Source organism: Heliangelus exortis, chromosome 1 (assembly GCF_036169615.1).
Source record: "Heliangelus exortis chromosome 1, bHelExo1.hap1, whole genome shotgun sequence".
NCBI classification, from domain to species: domain Eukaryota; kingdom Metazoa; phylum Chordata; class Aves; order Apodiformes; family Trochilidae; genus Heliangelus; species Heliangelus exortis.
In genome coordinates this window covers 170722853-170737158 of record NC_092422.1, presented here as the reverse complement: position 1 = coordinate 170737158, position 14306 = coordinate 170722853, and the positions used below count along the sequence as shown (strand labels likewise).

At 36.3% G+C, this 14306-nt stretch overlaps 1 protein-coding gene across 4 annotated transcripts in view; it reads left to right on the top strand.

Moving 5' to 3' along the window:
• IMMP2L (inner mitochondrial membrane peptidase subunit 2) overlaps positions 1-14306 on the top strand; it is a 432733-nt gene that overhangs the window by 31680 nt on the left and 386747 nt on the right. Inside the window, exons 4-5 of one of the 4 annotated variants that reach the window (XR_011723918.1) lie at positions 8714-8807; positions 11571-11958. The exons of 2 other annotated variants lie outside the window; for them this stretch is intronic. Coding sequence is in view for 1 of the 2 variants with exons in the window: in XM_071733641.1 (XP_071589742.1) it covers positions 11571-11682 (112 nt within the window). In the remaining variant the exon portion in view is untranslated. Of the gene's footprint in view, positions 1-8713; positions 8808-11570; positions 11959-14306 lie in introns of those variants that run through there. One more of the 4 variants, XM_071733641.1, reaches the window with a different exon arrangement.

Genomic DNA, 14306 nt, shown 5'->3' with positions numbered 1-14306 from the left:
GTCTTATTTCCTGGACTCTTCCTGTCCCTTTCTTTTCCCAGGTTATCTGTCCCCATTAATAACCAAACTGCTGGTAAATCCAATAAGCACTGTATTATAAATCTTTCCTGTTTAATAATCTTTACTGAAAATAACACTCTGAGATTTTTAAGCTGAAGCTTTTTGAATAGGGTATGCAGTATAGACCTGTGAAGTGAGCACGGGGAATGATAAATTGAATGCCACTTGATGTAAGAAAATTGAAAACACTGATACAAATTTATCAAGACATCAGGGTTGCATAAGACTTGTGTTTCATTAAATATAGTAAATGATTGTGAGAACACTGTGCTTTATGCATCTTAAAACTACCTGACAAAGATTTCACTTGAAAAAACAGCATTGGCAAGAAACAGCATTTGTCATGTAGGAAAAAGTTTGTGTTTAATTTTATAATTTAACTCTAGTGCAGAATAAAATGAAAGTAAAAAATCAGAACACTTTTAAAGCAAAAAATAATTCCAATTCTTGTTGAGCACGGAAGATTTAAAAGGATTGGTACTAGGAGCAAGTACATGAAAGCTGGCCTAACCTCAGCTGATTGTGAGCCAATGTAAATCTTGAAATGAAGCCCTTCATTGAGGGCTCTGGTAGAAGAGTAGCTGGCAGAGCTTTTAAAGCACAGATTTACAAATTAATTTTCTGGCACAGCAGTTGCAGAAATAAGGCAGTCAGGAATAGGGATGTGGTGGTTATAAGTCCAAAGAAAACTGAGGCTTCTTATTGGAAATCTCTAACATAGAAAACATTTACTACAGCATCTGTTTCCAAAACTGGCAAAGGAGGTGGCAAATGTCATGTGGTTTTCCTATCTGTGGTCGATTCCCCTTGTAATTCCTTTGCATTGACAGTCATTGCTTATTTCCTTTAATACAGTCTGTGAATCTATCTGTTCAGCATCTTTTTAAAACTAAACAAATTCAGGGACAGCTGATTCATAAGCTGCTGAATGTTACTTACCTCTCTCTACAACTTTCTGTGGGAACAAATTGCAAACATTGTCAGGCATTTTTTGTTCTTCATCCAGAGAATTTAACAAATGCCTGCATCCAAGTATTACCTTTTAAATTTGGATTCAGATTTAGCTGAAAATTGTGCCAGCGTTGCATCAGTAACTCTTTATGTAGAATACAGGTTGGGATGTATGGGAGTCTTAGCACTATGTTCAGAACATTGGTTAAAACTGATGAATCTCTCCAAATTTACTTTTCTCAAAAGTAAGAAGCTGTCAGTTGTATGAAGTATGCTTATTTCTTGCTCAGACTTCACCCTCTTTTACATAGGTATTGTAGCAAAATGATAAATACTCAGAGGTGATCTCCAGTTTCTGTACTTGATGTACTGTAGGAAGGCATTGGATCACCCAATGGATAGGGTTGGATGGGACCTTACAGATGATCCAGTTCCAACCCCTTTGCCATGGGCAAGGGCATCTTCCAGTACACCAGGCTGATCAGTGACCACAGACCATAGGTGTAGAATTCTGACATAAACGTTGTGTCTTCCATTATCATTAGCTCCAAGCTATGTGGTTTGTATCTAGTATTAAATTTATACCTTAGCAATGTCAAGAGGTATTTGAAGTAGCAGTTCTGTAAGACTAAAATGAGTGCCATGATTATTTTTCATCATATCTGTGATTATTTGGTGACAGTGCTCTTAGGATGAAGCATTTTTATTTGATTTTTAGGTACTTAAGCCATTTTTTTTGTACTCTGAAGTTGTATCTGTGGAGACCATCGTTGTAAAATCTATGTAAAATAAGAAAGCATAAGAGAGGTTCATGTGCTTTCAGAATTAAACTTCACTGCTGTATTATAGCGAGAAATGTGCCTGTAGCCAGATGTATTGGTTTTATGTAGGCTTTTTGATGATGGTTACAAATTCTGCTATTAAACTTCAAAGTATATTATAAATCATATAAAAATCTTTTTTTCTCAAATACCAGAACAAAAACGTCAAAGAACTCCACACCTGTGCTGCTTTTTTAAAATTTCTCATACTAATGACTCATAGTGTAGCTAATACTTTTATTTGTTGTTTACATAATCCTGATGCGTTACCTTTCTGCTGTGGGCTGAAGTTAGTGGAAACAGTAATATTTTCCTGGAAAGGTTCAGGTGGAGGAGTAAGGTATATTAAATAAAATGGTAGTCTTCAGACTTAAGTAAATCTGGTTTTGTGCTTTTTATTGCACAATGCATTCTTCTTCTACAGTTACCAGTTTAACTTTAGAAATTCACAGCCTCTCAAATATTTTACTTATGAAAGAATGTAATCACAATATTGAAGGCTGCTGTACAGTAGGAACAAAGACTTAGTGTTGGTCAGAGTTTTGTATATTTAGTGAAACAGAGGTACTCACTTCGTTGCTTTCTAGTTCAGTTATAAAAATAACCCAGCAAAGCTGCCTTCTATAAAAGGATTATTCTAGGGAACATTTGCTTTACAAAGAATAAAATATATTCTGTGTTACTACATTTGACAGAAGACGTGGTATTCTTATCCTGTACTTACAATGAAGTGATGCTTTTTCTCTATTACTAAAATTCAGAGATTATTTTCTTAGAGTGATATAAAAAACCACTTCCTTAAGGAATTTCATGCTACATTTTAAAAAATATTTTCTTTTTATAGTGTTCTTCATACTAAAATAAATAATAGACTCTCTAAGGCATGATGGAAGATAGATGGGAAGAGCTTTGACTGTAATGAAAATCAGTGCAGTTTGAAGGGATTATGCAGTAAAACAGGACTAATCTAAGAAAACACAGCTATAATACTGTCGAATGTTTTCACTTTCAGGCATTTTACAGAATGCTGATGCAGCCAATAAAAGGGCACATTCATCAAAATGCATAAGTTAATTTAAAAAAACCCAACACGCCAGTTTAAACACACAGCACTCAGATTTCATGTGAAGGTGAAGAAACCCCTTAGGATGTTTAAAATTTATGAGGAGTCTTTTGATTTCATTCATTATTTTGACAATATGCGCAGCTTTTTTTGAAAATGGATTGGACCAAAAAAGGTGAACAGACGTGGTCATAATAGCTCTTCCCATAGAGTGTGCTGAATTATGAGAGTTACTTCTGGTTATATGTTACCCAGGAGGACTGCTTAATGTGCTTGGTTATATAGATCTGCAAATTTTTAGCTGTGGGCTGGTATCCATATTGAGCCATAAATTTACAGTTGATGTATTGCTTTCTAGGCAGACAACTCATACTCTGGTAGAATTAAGGGTGAGATTGATTTCCTGCTAAATAAGACACATTTCAGTTTAAAGTATAATAAACGGAAACTGGAGTCTCTATAAGAAAGCAGTTTTATGTTGCAAATATTGCAATTAGTTTTGGAAAAAACAAGTTTTTAGTTATAGAACTGCATATAGTTATGGAAGGAGACCTTTTAATTGAAAACTGGCGATCATCTTGTCACCATTTGCTTTTTGATTAACAGAAATTCTGCAAACATGTATTTGACTGCTGTGGGTACATCTCTGTTCTGATGCTGTACCATACTATCAAAATATCCTTCCAGCTTACTTTTAGCTTTTATTAGGTATTGAGATGAATATTGCATGAGTTAGTGGTGTCATATGATGATACATACCATAGCTAAAAAAATTTTTATGGATAAAAAAATTTTCAGTGGTGATTGCATATCAGCTATGTGCCAGCAAGAGTCTTTGTGATATTTGAAATGAGGCTGATCAGCTAAGAGGCAGAGCAAAATTTTTTATAAACCAACCAAATCTTTTCTAATCACTGTTAAGCTGCCAAGCAAGTCTGCTTAATTTCAGTATCACCCTGTGAAAAGCAGCTTCTGTTTTAGCATTTTCATGATACTGGTGTAACAAGTAAAGGAGAAAAGAAACTGCCTTTGCTGATAGAATGAGGAAAACTTTGTTGTATTATTTTACTTATATATGGAATTACATCCTAGTTCAATACTGAAAAAAAAACCTGGTTTCTGATTCCTCTTTCTTTCCCTCATGCACTTTTATTTCTTTTTTTCTCCCCTCTTTTACTTTGTGGTTTTTGCAGCGAAGAATGCACTGTGTAAAGTTTAATGAACTTGGATCATTCATCATCACATTTTTTCTATATATCTATTTATTATAAATTTTTCTGTTGACTTGGAATAATGTGTATCCTCCTTGAGGATAAAGGAAACATTTTTCTGTAAATATTATTTCCCAGTTGTTGTCTCATTTTGTGTAAAAGCTGTGTTGCTGTCTAGAAGAAATACCACATCCATCTAGTTTTTATTTTACATGTGAATTTTTCATTTAATTGGTCTGTTATGGTATACATGTATAGCTGAAATTCTGTGTTTACTCTGAAATAAAGGAAACAGTTGCCACCGTGCTGTATTTTAACTTCTTGGGGAAGAACATCCTTTCCAATAGCAAAAAAATTTAGGATGGGATCAGAAATATATAGGTGTGTATATACTGAATTTTATGAAGTAGTAACTGCTGAAGAAAGACCAATCTTTCTTCTGAAAAAGAGCATAATTTTTTAGCCTACTGTAGAGGATGTAGTGTTTTAATGGAATTCAGAAGATGAGGTTTGTGTTCCAGAGAAGTCACCAAACTCATCAAAAAATTTTGTCTGGATGATAGTCTGGTTAAATATTTGAGAGTATATTCTGAGTAGTTCAGTTTTTCATATCTGGCCCTCTTCTGTAATTTCCTGCTGCTATGCTGACATTTTAAGCTGTTCCAGAGCATTTTTCTTGCAATGCCATCTAATCTGACTCTGGTCCTCCGACCAGTGGTTGACAGAAGGATTTATAAAGGAAGGTAGACACCATTATGCAAGTGGCTCAAATATGCTTCTAAACACAGTGCTCAGAGGAACCCCACCTTTAAAGTAGCTTCATTATTTCTTTTATCATGTGACACCTTTATATGTTGTTCACTGAAATGAACTGTAATTCTTTGATTCAGGTGTCTGCTATAGTTACAGTGAACCAGCATTTACAATGTTTCCAGGTATTTGAGATTTGAGAAGGATGGAAGATTCAGCTTCCATACTTCTAGACTGGGAAGTTTGATAAACCTGAAAGAAATGCATTTCAGTTGGTAAACAGTTGCAAGTTCTTAGTATCAAACATTTTACAAAGTAGCTATACTTATCCACAGTCATTCCTTTATAGAGGGAAAAAATCAATTATGCAACTCATCAAATCATGTATCAAAAGAAAGGCAACCCTCTGTTGGAAGAGAATATCCAAGTTGGTGAGATTTGAGGTGGTGATACTCTTTTTCTACTTTTATGAAAATTAATCTCCAAAATGGTCAAAGAGTTTTAAAATTTCATAGAATCATAGAATCACAGAATTGGCTGGGTTGGAAGGGACGTCAGAGATCATCAAGTCCAACCCTTGATCCACTACCGCTGCAGTTACCAGACCATGGCACTGAGTGCCACATCCAGTCTCTTTTTAAATATCTCCAGGGATGGAGAATCCACCACTTCCCGGGGCAGCCCATTCCAATGTCTGATCACCCATTCCATAAAGAAATTCTTTCTAATGTCCAACCTAAACCTCCCCTGGCACAACTTGAGACCGTGCCCTCTTGTCTTGTTGAGAGTTGCCTGGGAAAAGAGACCAACCCCCCCCTGGCTACACCCTCCTTTCAGGGAGTTGTAGAGAGTGATGAGGTCTCCTCTGAGCCTCCTCTTCTCCAGGCTGAACAGCCCCAGCTCCCTCAGCCTCTCCTCATAGGATCTGTGCTCGAGTCCCTTCACCAGCCTAGTTGCCCTCCTTTGGACCTGCTCCAGTACCTCAATATCCTTCCTGAACTGAGGGGCCCAGAACTGGACACAGGACTTGAGGTGTGGCCTCACCAGCGCTGAGTACAGGGGCAAATTTGGTGTATTTGACTTTATGCTTGCATCTTGAAATAAAACCTGTAGAGCAATATGCTATCATATAACTCAGAGAGTAACCAAGAGTGAAAAACAAAATCACATTGCTGTTAATATAAGTTTGTAAAATGAATGAAAGTTAAAAACATTAAGTCCTTTGGAGAAATCTATGTGGTACTAAATGGTTGTGCTGTGCTACTGGAGTTGACATGTTAACAGGAGATATTTAGAGTCACAGAACAATTTAGGTTGCAAATGGTTCATTTGGAACTGCCAATGAATGTCACTATTTCAGTTGTCACACTTACACCCAGAATGTATCTTCTGAAAATCCATCTAATCTTGGTGCTATATGAATTTCATTGTTATTTAATTCTATCAGATAAGTTTCCCTGGGAATATGCACATTTGGTAGCAATACCGAAGCTCCCTAGCACCTGAGCCTAGTGTGCTGAAAGGCTCATTGCACATAATTAAACCTACTCAAATCAATGAATTAGACACTGTCCCATTTTCCCATGGGTTCCATTTTCTTCCTGTGTGGTACAACTAATTAGGCTTTCTTGAAACACCTATCTAATGTTCAGAAAATTTGAACTATCTGTCCTGCCTTGTTTATACATGTTTTTCTTTGTAATGAATCTACTGTTTTTCTTCTTTCTCTTAACTTTTGTATCTCATGTTTCAGGAACTCCACCTCCCTGTGATCCTCTCCAACCAATCACCCTTTTTCTTTATTTATCTTCTATTTTCAGGAGTGCCTTCCAGTTCTTGATGTTTTTCCTAACCAGTGCTTTGTTCTTATGGGCATATAAATAATTTTGACTCAGGCACCTGAAGTACAGAAGGAAGACCCCTCCTCTTTTAATACAGGTTTCTTATAGAACAGCATTTTCCTCCTATTTTCCTGACAGCCTTGTTCCTTTACCCCTTGTTCCTTTACTGCTCTCTGTGCTGGCTCTGCAAGGAGAAGGAAGGTCTCTTTCTGGTGCAGCTCTTTGTATTGCATTGCTGAGGCCTTTCTCAGGCCTCCATTTCTTGGAGCAAGGGCATACATCAGGGAAACCCAGCCTAGGTTTCATGAGCTGCAGGTTGCAATCTGTAGTCTCACTTGCATGCTGGATATTGCTTGAAATTATAATTCTGGAAAGAAAAGACAGAATTTTCTGGATCTTCGCATACCCTTCAACTCATCTTGATATATTTCATCCCAATTTATCCTTCTCTTCCAGAGGTGGAAGTAATAGAGAGTATAATGCTAGTTGTGAGAAAACATATTTTAAAAATAAAGGGTCACTAGAATTGTGATATATCATTTTTTTTAACTTTTATATTTTTCTGTACTGATATTTAGTGAACAAGATTTAAAGCTTTAGACTTTTGAAAAGGTTGTGTTATCTCTGTTCATTAGGGCAATAAATAAAACCAACAAACCTTACCAAGTTCTGTTTTAGCCACCATAGATGGCTGTATAATCCTTAACATTAATTCTCTATTATAATTTTAATTGTCTTCTATATCAATGCTTTAATCCTAACAATGTTTTTAAAGCATTTTCCAGAAATAACATTTACCTGAGATTGCCTAACCTTAGCTCTAAATTCACAAGAGCTTTCTTTTATTTCTAAGAAGGATCTGTTTCCAGGCTGGATGTTGTAGCATCACATCTAAGCCGATTTGCCGTGCTGTATCTGCCGTTTTTTTGTTGCACTTTACTCCTTCTAAATGTGACTTTTTTCTCTTAACTCTGAGCTGGCAGCTCTTGGCTGCATCACCTGCGGTTATAGATTGTTTTGCATACATTACGCACAGCCCTACATCCCATATGCTTCTTGTTTTATGCTATTTCTATCAGTATTTTCTATACAGTTCTCCTAAGTTTTTACTTTGTATTTTTCCGTTTTTTTCTTCTTTTCTTCTGTAGCCAAAGTAAGAATATTGGGTTTTTTGTTTATTTTGGTTCTGTGAGGGTTTCCTGTTTTTGTCCTCGGTGATTTCTGCAGCCTCCCATATCATGTATCACTCTTTTCCAAGTGTGAAGTTGTATCTTCTGTTAGTTCCTTGCCTTTTGCCCTCCACCTTGCAGCGTTGGTATCTGAACTGAATTAGAGTATAATCTGTTATAATGAAATCTGCCAAGTGCCTTAATTGTAAGTCTGACTTACTACTTTAAAATTAATTAAAGATTCTACAAGGAATTCTTTCCCTTTTTGTAGTTTCATTTGCAGTCTTTGAAAAGTTTATCTTTTTGGGCTTTCAGTATTATTGCAATTTCAGTGCAGAGCTTGTGCCTCCAATCTGGCTTTGTTTGGAAACTGGTGAAGTCATGAGTAGGTACAGGTTCAGCAAAAAATAAAAAGTTTGTAATCAATGAAATTTCTTTTTTTGCTCCAGGTGGGTTCCAGCCTTTCCCATACATGTGTCAGATACTTACTGGTTTTCTTCCTACCATTCATCAATGTAACACTAGTTTGGGCTTACTAGGCCTTTTTTCTCCTGCAAGACTGTTTTCCCCTCTCTCATTGTTAGGGGTCTTGGCTCCCTTACTTCTCTGGTAATCATGAAGTAGCTTATTTGCTAACTATGAAGTTATGGATTTAGAACTTTGGAGTTTTGTGGCCCACACCTAATTAAAGAAGAGCTGGGTCATGCAGGGACTGAGCTCGGCATTTTGAGTATTTCAGTGACATATAAGACCAGGAATGAGTGCTGATATAAATAGATATAAAGCTTTTTTAGATGGGGTTTTTGGTCCTCAAAGACCTTTTTATGGTTGCAGATTTTCTTTATAGGGACTGAAGAAGAGCTGGGCAAGCATGTATGAGCCCTACCATACTACAGTTTTCAGATTTGCAAAATTTGCACGAGCTCTGAATGTCTTACCAGGTCAGTGATGTAGCTGGATGGTCATACACTGTCAGGATTTCTTTTCCTCCTTTTTCCTTTCATATATTGTTTTCCCTTGCTCTTATATCACAGACATTGACCATAAGACACTTAACAAGTTAGAGGAAGCAGTTCATGAATATATTTACTTGCCTTTATAAAAAGATTGGACTCTCTAAACAAATTCTGAACTTCCTATGTTGCCTGCTGACAAATATTGTGCATGAGAAACTCATATTATTGTAGGTCACTGAATTAATTTTAAAAATACCAATTGACATGATTCCCTGAGGGAGTTGTAAGTTTCTGCCTTATATTAAATTCCAGCACAAATGTGGAAATTCAATGTTTGTACAAAGGGAAAGCACTCGAAGTACAGAAGGAGCTTAACATGAATCAGATGATGCTTTCCTAGTATTTATATTCTAATAGATGGAAATAGACAGACTTTCTAGAGATTGTACACTGTCATTCCATGTTTGACTCTCAGGTGAAAATTGGGATTGGTGTTCTTGCTTCTGGCACAAACCTCACAACTCCAGTTGATTGTTGTATTTTGCATAACCAAAACCAGGAATTAAAGTACTAATAATGAGTGCAGCTTACTTCAGTCTAGACGTAGGGGCACTAAATACAGGAAGAGAAATAGCTGAAGATAAGGTATTCAGAACTGTTTGTGTGAGTGATATTTTGATTGGAAGGATCTATGGGATGGTACTGGTATTTGTTATATCCTGCTGACATATGGCATGCATTCTGTTTCCATTAAATAGTAAAAAATAGAACATGGTAGATTAGAGGTGATAATTAACTGATAAAATGGGCTTTTAACTTAATTGTAGCATTGCCCAGTAGCATGCTGCACTTAATGGCTTGTCAGTAAGTGCTCTTTTTCTCATGAGCTGAAGTTCATAGAAGTGGTAATTTTGATATTGTAGAATTGTGAAATGTGATATTAGGTTAATGAGCCTGAAAGCAAGGTTGCTGTCTTTGGCCCAGCCTCCATTACAGGAAGCCTCTGACATCATCTTGTCCTCTCGAAAATTGAAATTTGTGTGGGGCTAATACAGAAGTTACCAGAATTAACAAATCACTTGTCATTAAAGTGCAGTGAGTTTCTACAAGTGCAATTGTATGGCAATGAGATATTGAAAAGATGAGAATGATAAGATTTTTTTTCCTGCAGATAAGATTCTCTGCTTATAGTACGACTTGTTTCACGTAACGTAGCAGACTGATTGTGACCCAATGGAACATGTCTGTGATGCTGCTGAGCCATTGCTCTTGAATTGGGAATCCTTCTGCTGCTGATAGGGAACACACAAAACAGTTAATCTATTTTTAACTAGTCAAGATGGAACACTATGTAACGTGGTTCAGAAAAATTTTTTATAGGCAGCAGGAAGAAAGGCTTTATTACGTCATTTTCCAGTTCACATGTCAAATTAGTATCCTTGAATCGTAGAATTCTTTCTGACATTCTTCAGTGAGAAGCTATATTAGTTCATCTTTCATTTTAATTTGACATTTTTTGTCAGAGATCATTCAATTTTTTATTTTTTAGTTTGATTTCCTAGCTTTTATCTGCATGGGAGGCTTTTAATGGCACCTTAGGATGTCAAGAGATCATAAACCGCTTTATGCTAAACTTTTAAAAGCTGTTTTATATGTCCTTTTGGGTTACACAGTTCATGGTGGGTTAAAGGCTAACACCAGTTGAGGGAAGAAGACAAGGGCAATGCTTTCTCTATATTCTTCACACTGCACATGAAAATTTACATGACAATTTTATCATCATTCTTGGTGATGTGCCTACTCTGAATGAATTCCCCACAGATGCAAATTTTTTGGACTGTCTTCTTTATCTTTCTTCTTTTGAGATACTGGTTTGAAAGAATGGACCTGCCTTTTATGTGATGCCTTGAGACTTACTTGCTGTGCATTTCCAACAACCAGTCCAGATGTAGAAGGTAAAGAGCAATTGTGCAGACAGCTTTGACTTGAACTAGGGGTGAGCTCAAGGCAAAGAATTGGGGTGAGAAGCCAGTTCTTTTCCATAGTTAGTGGAAATTAGTCAAAGGACTCCATACTCTGAGCGTAAGCTGCCTATGTATAAGAAATCTAGCAAAGTTCAATATTTTGTTAAAGCACAAGTATCCATGTCTTTGTATCTTCACTAAACTGGAAGACACAGATCTTAGGACCACATCCTTGATCCTATGGTAATTCAGGTTGGAAGGGACCTCAGGAGGTCCAAACTGACTCAGAACAGGTCTAACTATGATGTCAAATCGGGTTCTGCTGGGCTTTATCTCATGGGCTCTTTAAACTTTCTGAAGGTAGAGATTATATAACCTCTGAGGGCAGCCTCTTTCACTGTCTGCCTGTACTCACTGAGGAAAAAAGTTTCTGCTTAAATCCACTCTGAATCTGTCTGGTTTCAACTTACTCCCATCATCTATTGTCTGCTTACCATGTATCAATGTGAACAGCCAGGCTGTGTCTTCTTGATAAGCTCCCTGCTTTTGTCATGCTGCTGAGGCCACCCAGAGCCATCTCTTCTCCAGGCTGAGCAGGCTCAATCCCTTAGCTTCTCCTCATGGTGATAGTTCACCAGTCTCTAACCACCTTGGTGGCCCTCTGCTGAACATGCTTCACTTTATCAATGTCTTTCCTCTTGTTGGGGCCTCAAAACTAGACATAGGACTTTTAGATTTCCTTTGTGTGTATCAACTGATCCCCATGATTTGATGTCATCTACAGAGTCGATGGGAATGGATTCCTGGTCACTGAAGTTAAACAGGACAGGATAGGCATCTGCAATGCTTGTTACTGGCCCCAGGGAGAGTATCACCCATGGACCACTGCCTTCTGAATCTGGTTTGATTTTCAAAGGATTTACAAGGATACAAGAATACTGTGAGGGACACAACTCTGTATGAGAATCAAGAGAAATTGCATCATCGTTATTGGGTCTCTTGTTCTTTTTCAGAGTTATAATTTTTATGCTAGGACCTGCAAGTATAATACAGTAGCTTAAGCTATTTTGCAGTGCAATTAAAATAGCACTCTTCTGTAGATGACTGAGTTACAAGTCATTAACCTAAACTCAGTAAAGTCAAATAAAGGATAGCTATTGCTCTGACTAGGAGATGCTTCTGATTGTTTTTCTATTTTCTTCACAGGTCTTGTCTTAAATTTCCAAGTATTAGCAGAAGATTTTTTAAACCAAGTGTTCTCTGAATTAAATGCCTGCAGGTGACATGGCAAAAGCTCAAACTGAAAAATATGTTTATTTAAAATGTAGTTATGATCTATAAAGAAGACTTTAAAGACTGGTAACCAGTATATAGTGTAATAGTGTGGTTAGTGTTATTCTATTTAAAAGCCACTAATCAGTATCTGTAAGGATCCTTGCTGGTTTTAATGTGAATAGAACACTAGACTTTCTAAATAACTTTGAGTAAATTAGTAGCATGTCTGGTGTTTTTTTTTCTCTGTAGCACATAGGTAAGACAGAATCAAATTGTTGCATTGGATGCATGTTTGCATAATTGTTAAAGAGCTTTTTGTATTTTTTTTATTTGTGGCCTTTTCTCCTTCAAATGGAACTACTGTAGGTGTAGCATGATTTCATGGCTTGATTGACTATGTTCTCTTTGGAGAGGATGCTGAAGACTGCATTAGGAGAGGGCGTAGAATTCATTTTCTGTGATGCAAAATCCTAAAGCTGACATTTTAAGCTGTAAGTATGATTGGCAAAACTTGGAAAAAATCATTCTGCTTGGTGTAGTCTGGAATTTTTTGCATCGCCTACTGCATCACAAAAAAAAAAAAATAAAATCATTTGCCAGTGTAACTGTAAAAGGGCTGCTACTTAAAGGCAGCAGTTCATCAGGTAGCTCTTGCACTGTGCATGGCACCTGGAGTTTTCAGAATAGGGAGTAGTACTGACAAATATTGGAAAATTACATTTGTGTAATGGAAAAAATGGATGACTTCTTTCTTTAGGCCCCAGTATCATGAGGATTGCAGAGGGGCTCCTCTCTGTTTCTGTAAACAATAGAAATCACAATTGGGTACATTTTCCCTCCTGTTTTGTTACAGGAAAGTGACCATCTGCACTGGATAAGAAATTAAAAGTGGAAGTTCTAAATAGTTTGAGAATGTAGTTAGCATTCATTACTGTGGGCTTAGAAGAAAACCTGAAGATTTAGCTCTTGATGTAACTTTTGGTTGTATATATCATATAGTTTTTAGAAGTGTTATGTAACTTCCAAACACAGCTTATAAGTAATAGTTGTTCTTTTTAAAGGCTTTTGTGTCTGTGTGTACGATTCTTTATAAAAAACAAAACAAATTTATTCAATCAACTACACAGTGTTCAGCTCTTTATCTTTTTGAGCCTGAGACAGTTTCAAGGAATTAAATATTTGTCATGCTCCCTCCCCCTACCTTTCTTTCCTTTTTTCACCCAACAGTAAGAAACAGTAGTAATTTTATTTACGATACAATACAAATTTGTCTTTACAAGTTAATTGTAATTGTATTTTAAGGTTATGATGCTTGAAGTGACTTTTTGCCCATGACTAATGATGCATGAACAAAGTGACCCAAAGAAGAATGGGTGCATACCTTGGTAAAGGGTTAAAATGCATTTTTCTTCAAAATTCAGAGCTCTTCTTTTCTGGACAGTATCGTATGTTACTTGAGCTGACCAGGAAGGTTGTGTTCATGCAAACCTCTTATACAAAATATTCTACTTAATTTTAAATTTTGAAATTTTAAAATTGTATCGTTTGGCATATTTTTTTCCTCTGGTGGTAATTTGCTATCCATTATTGTGTAATGTATATTGTACTAGTTTAGTTACCATATTGAAAATGGCTTTATTAGCCATTTCTTAAGCAGTAGTGTAAATTGAAATGAAACTGAATAATAATATTAGTGCACTATACCAGTAATGTGGTTGTATTCTTTCCTCAGAGTGAGATGGACATAAATCTGTCAATAGCAAAACCCACAAAATACAAATGGAAATCCACACCATTGAATTGATATGTTTTTTAAGATCTATCAACCAGATACCTGAATGTACTGAATTTACCTTTTCTGTAGCAGCGAAGAAATACATTCTGTAGTTTTGCATGTAAATGTCATAAAAATTAAATTTAGGATTTCATTCTGTTGATTTAGAAAGAATTGATTTATTATTTACATCGAAGTTGAAAAAAAGAATGTGTAAAAGTGAAAAACAGGTGCTTCACTAATGGAGAAGATAATTCAGAATTACAAAAAGTCTGGCAACTGGCTGTAGGTGACCCTTCTTGGGCAGGGGGATTGGGTCAGGTGAGCTTCGGAGTTCCCCTCTCAATTTTTCTGTCATTCTTCTTCTCTGAAAATAAAAATTAGAAAAAACCAAATAGCTTCTTATCACTCCATAAGTGTTTTCAAGTAATGGAGGATTGATTTACCTTATTGTTGTATTTGTTCGGTGAG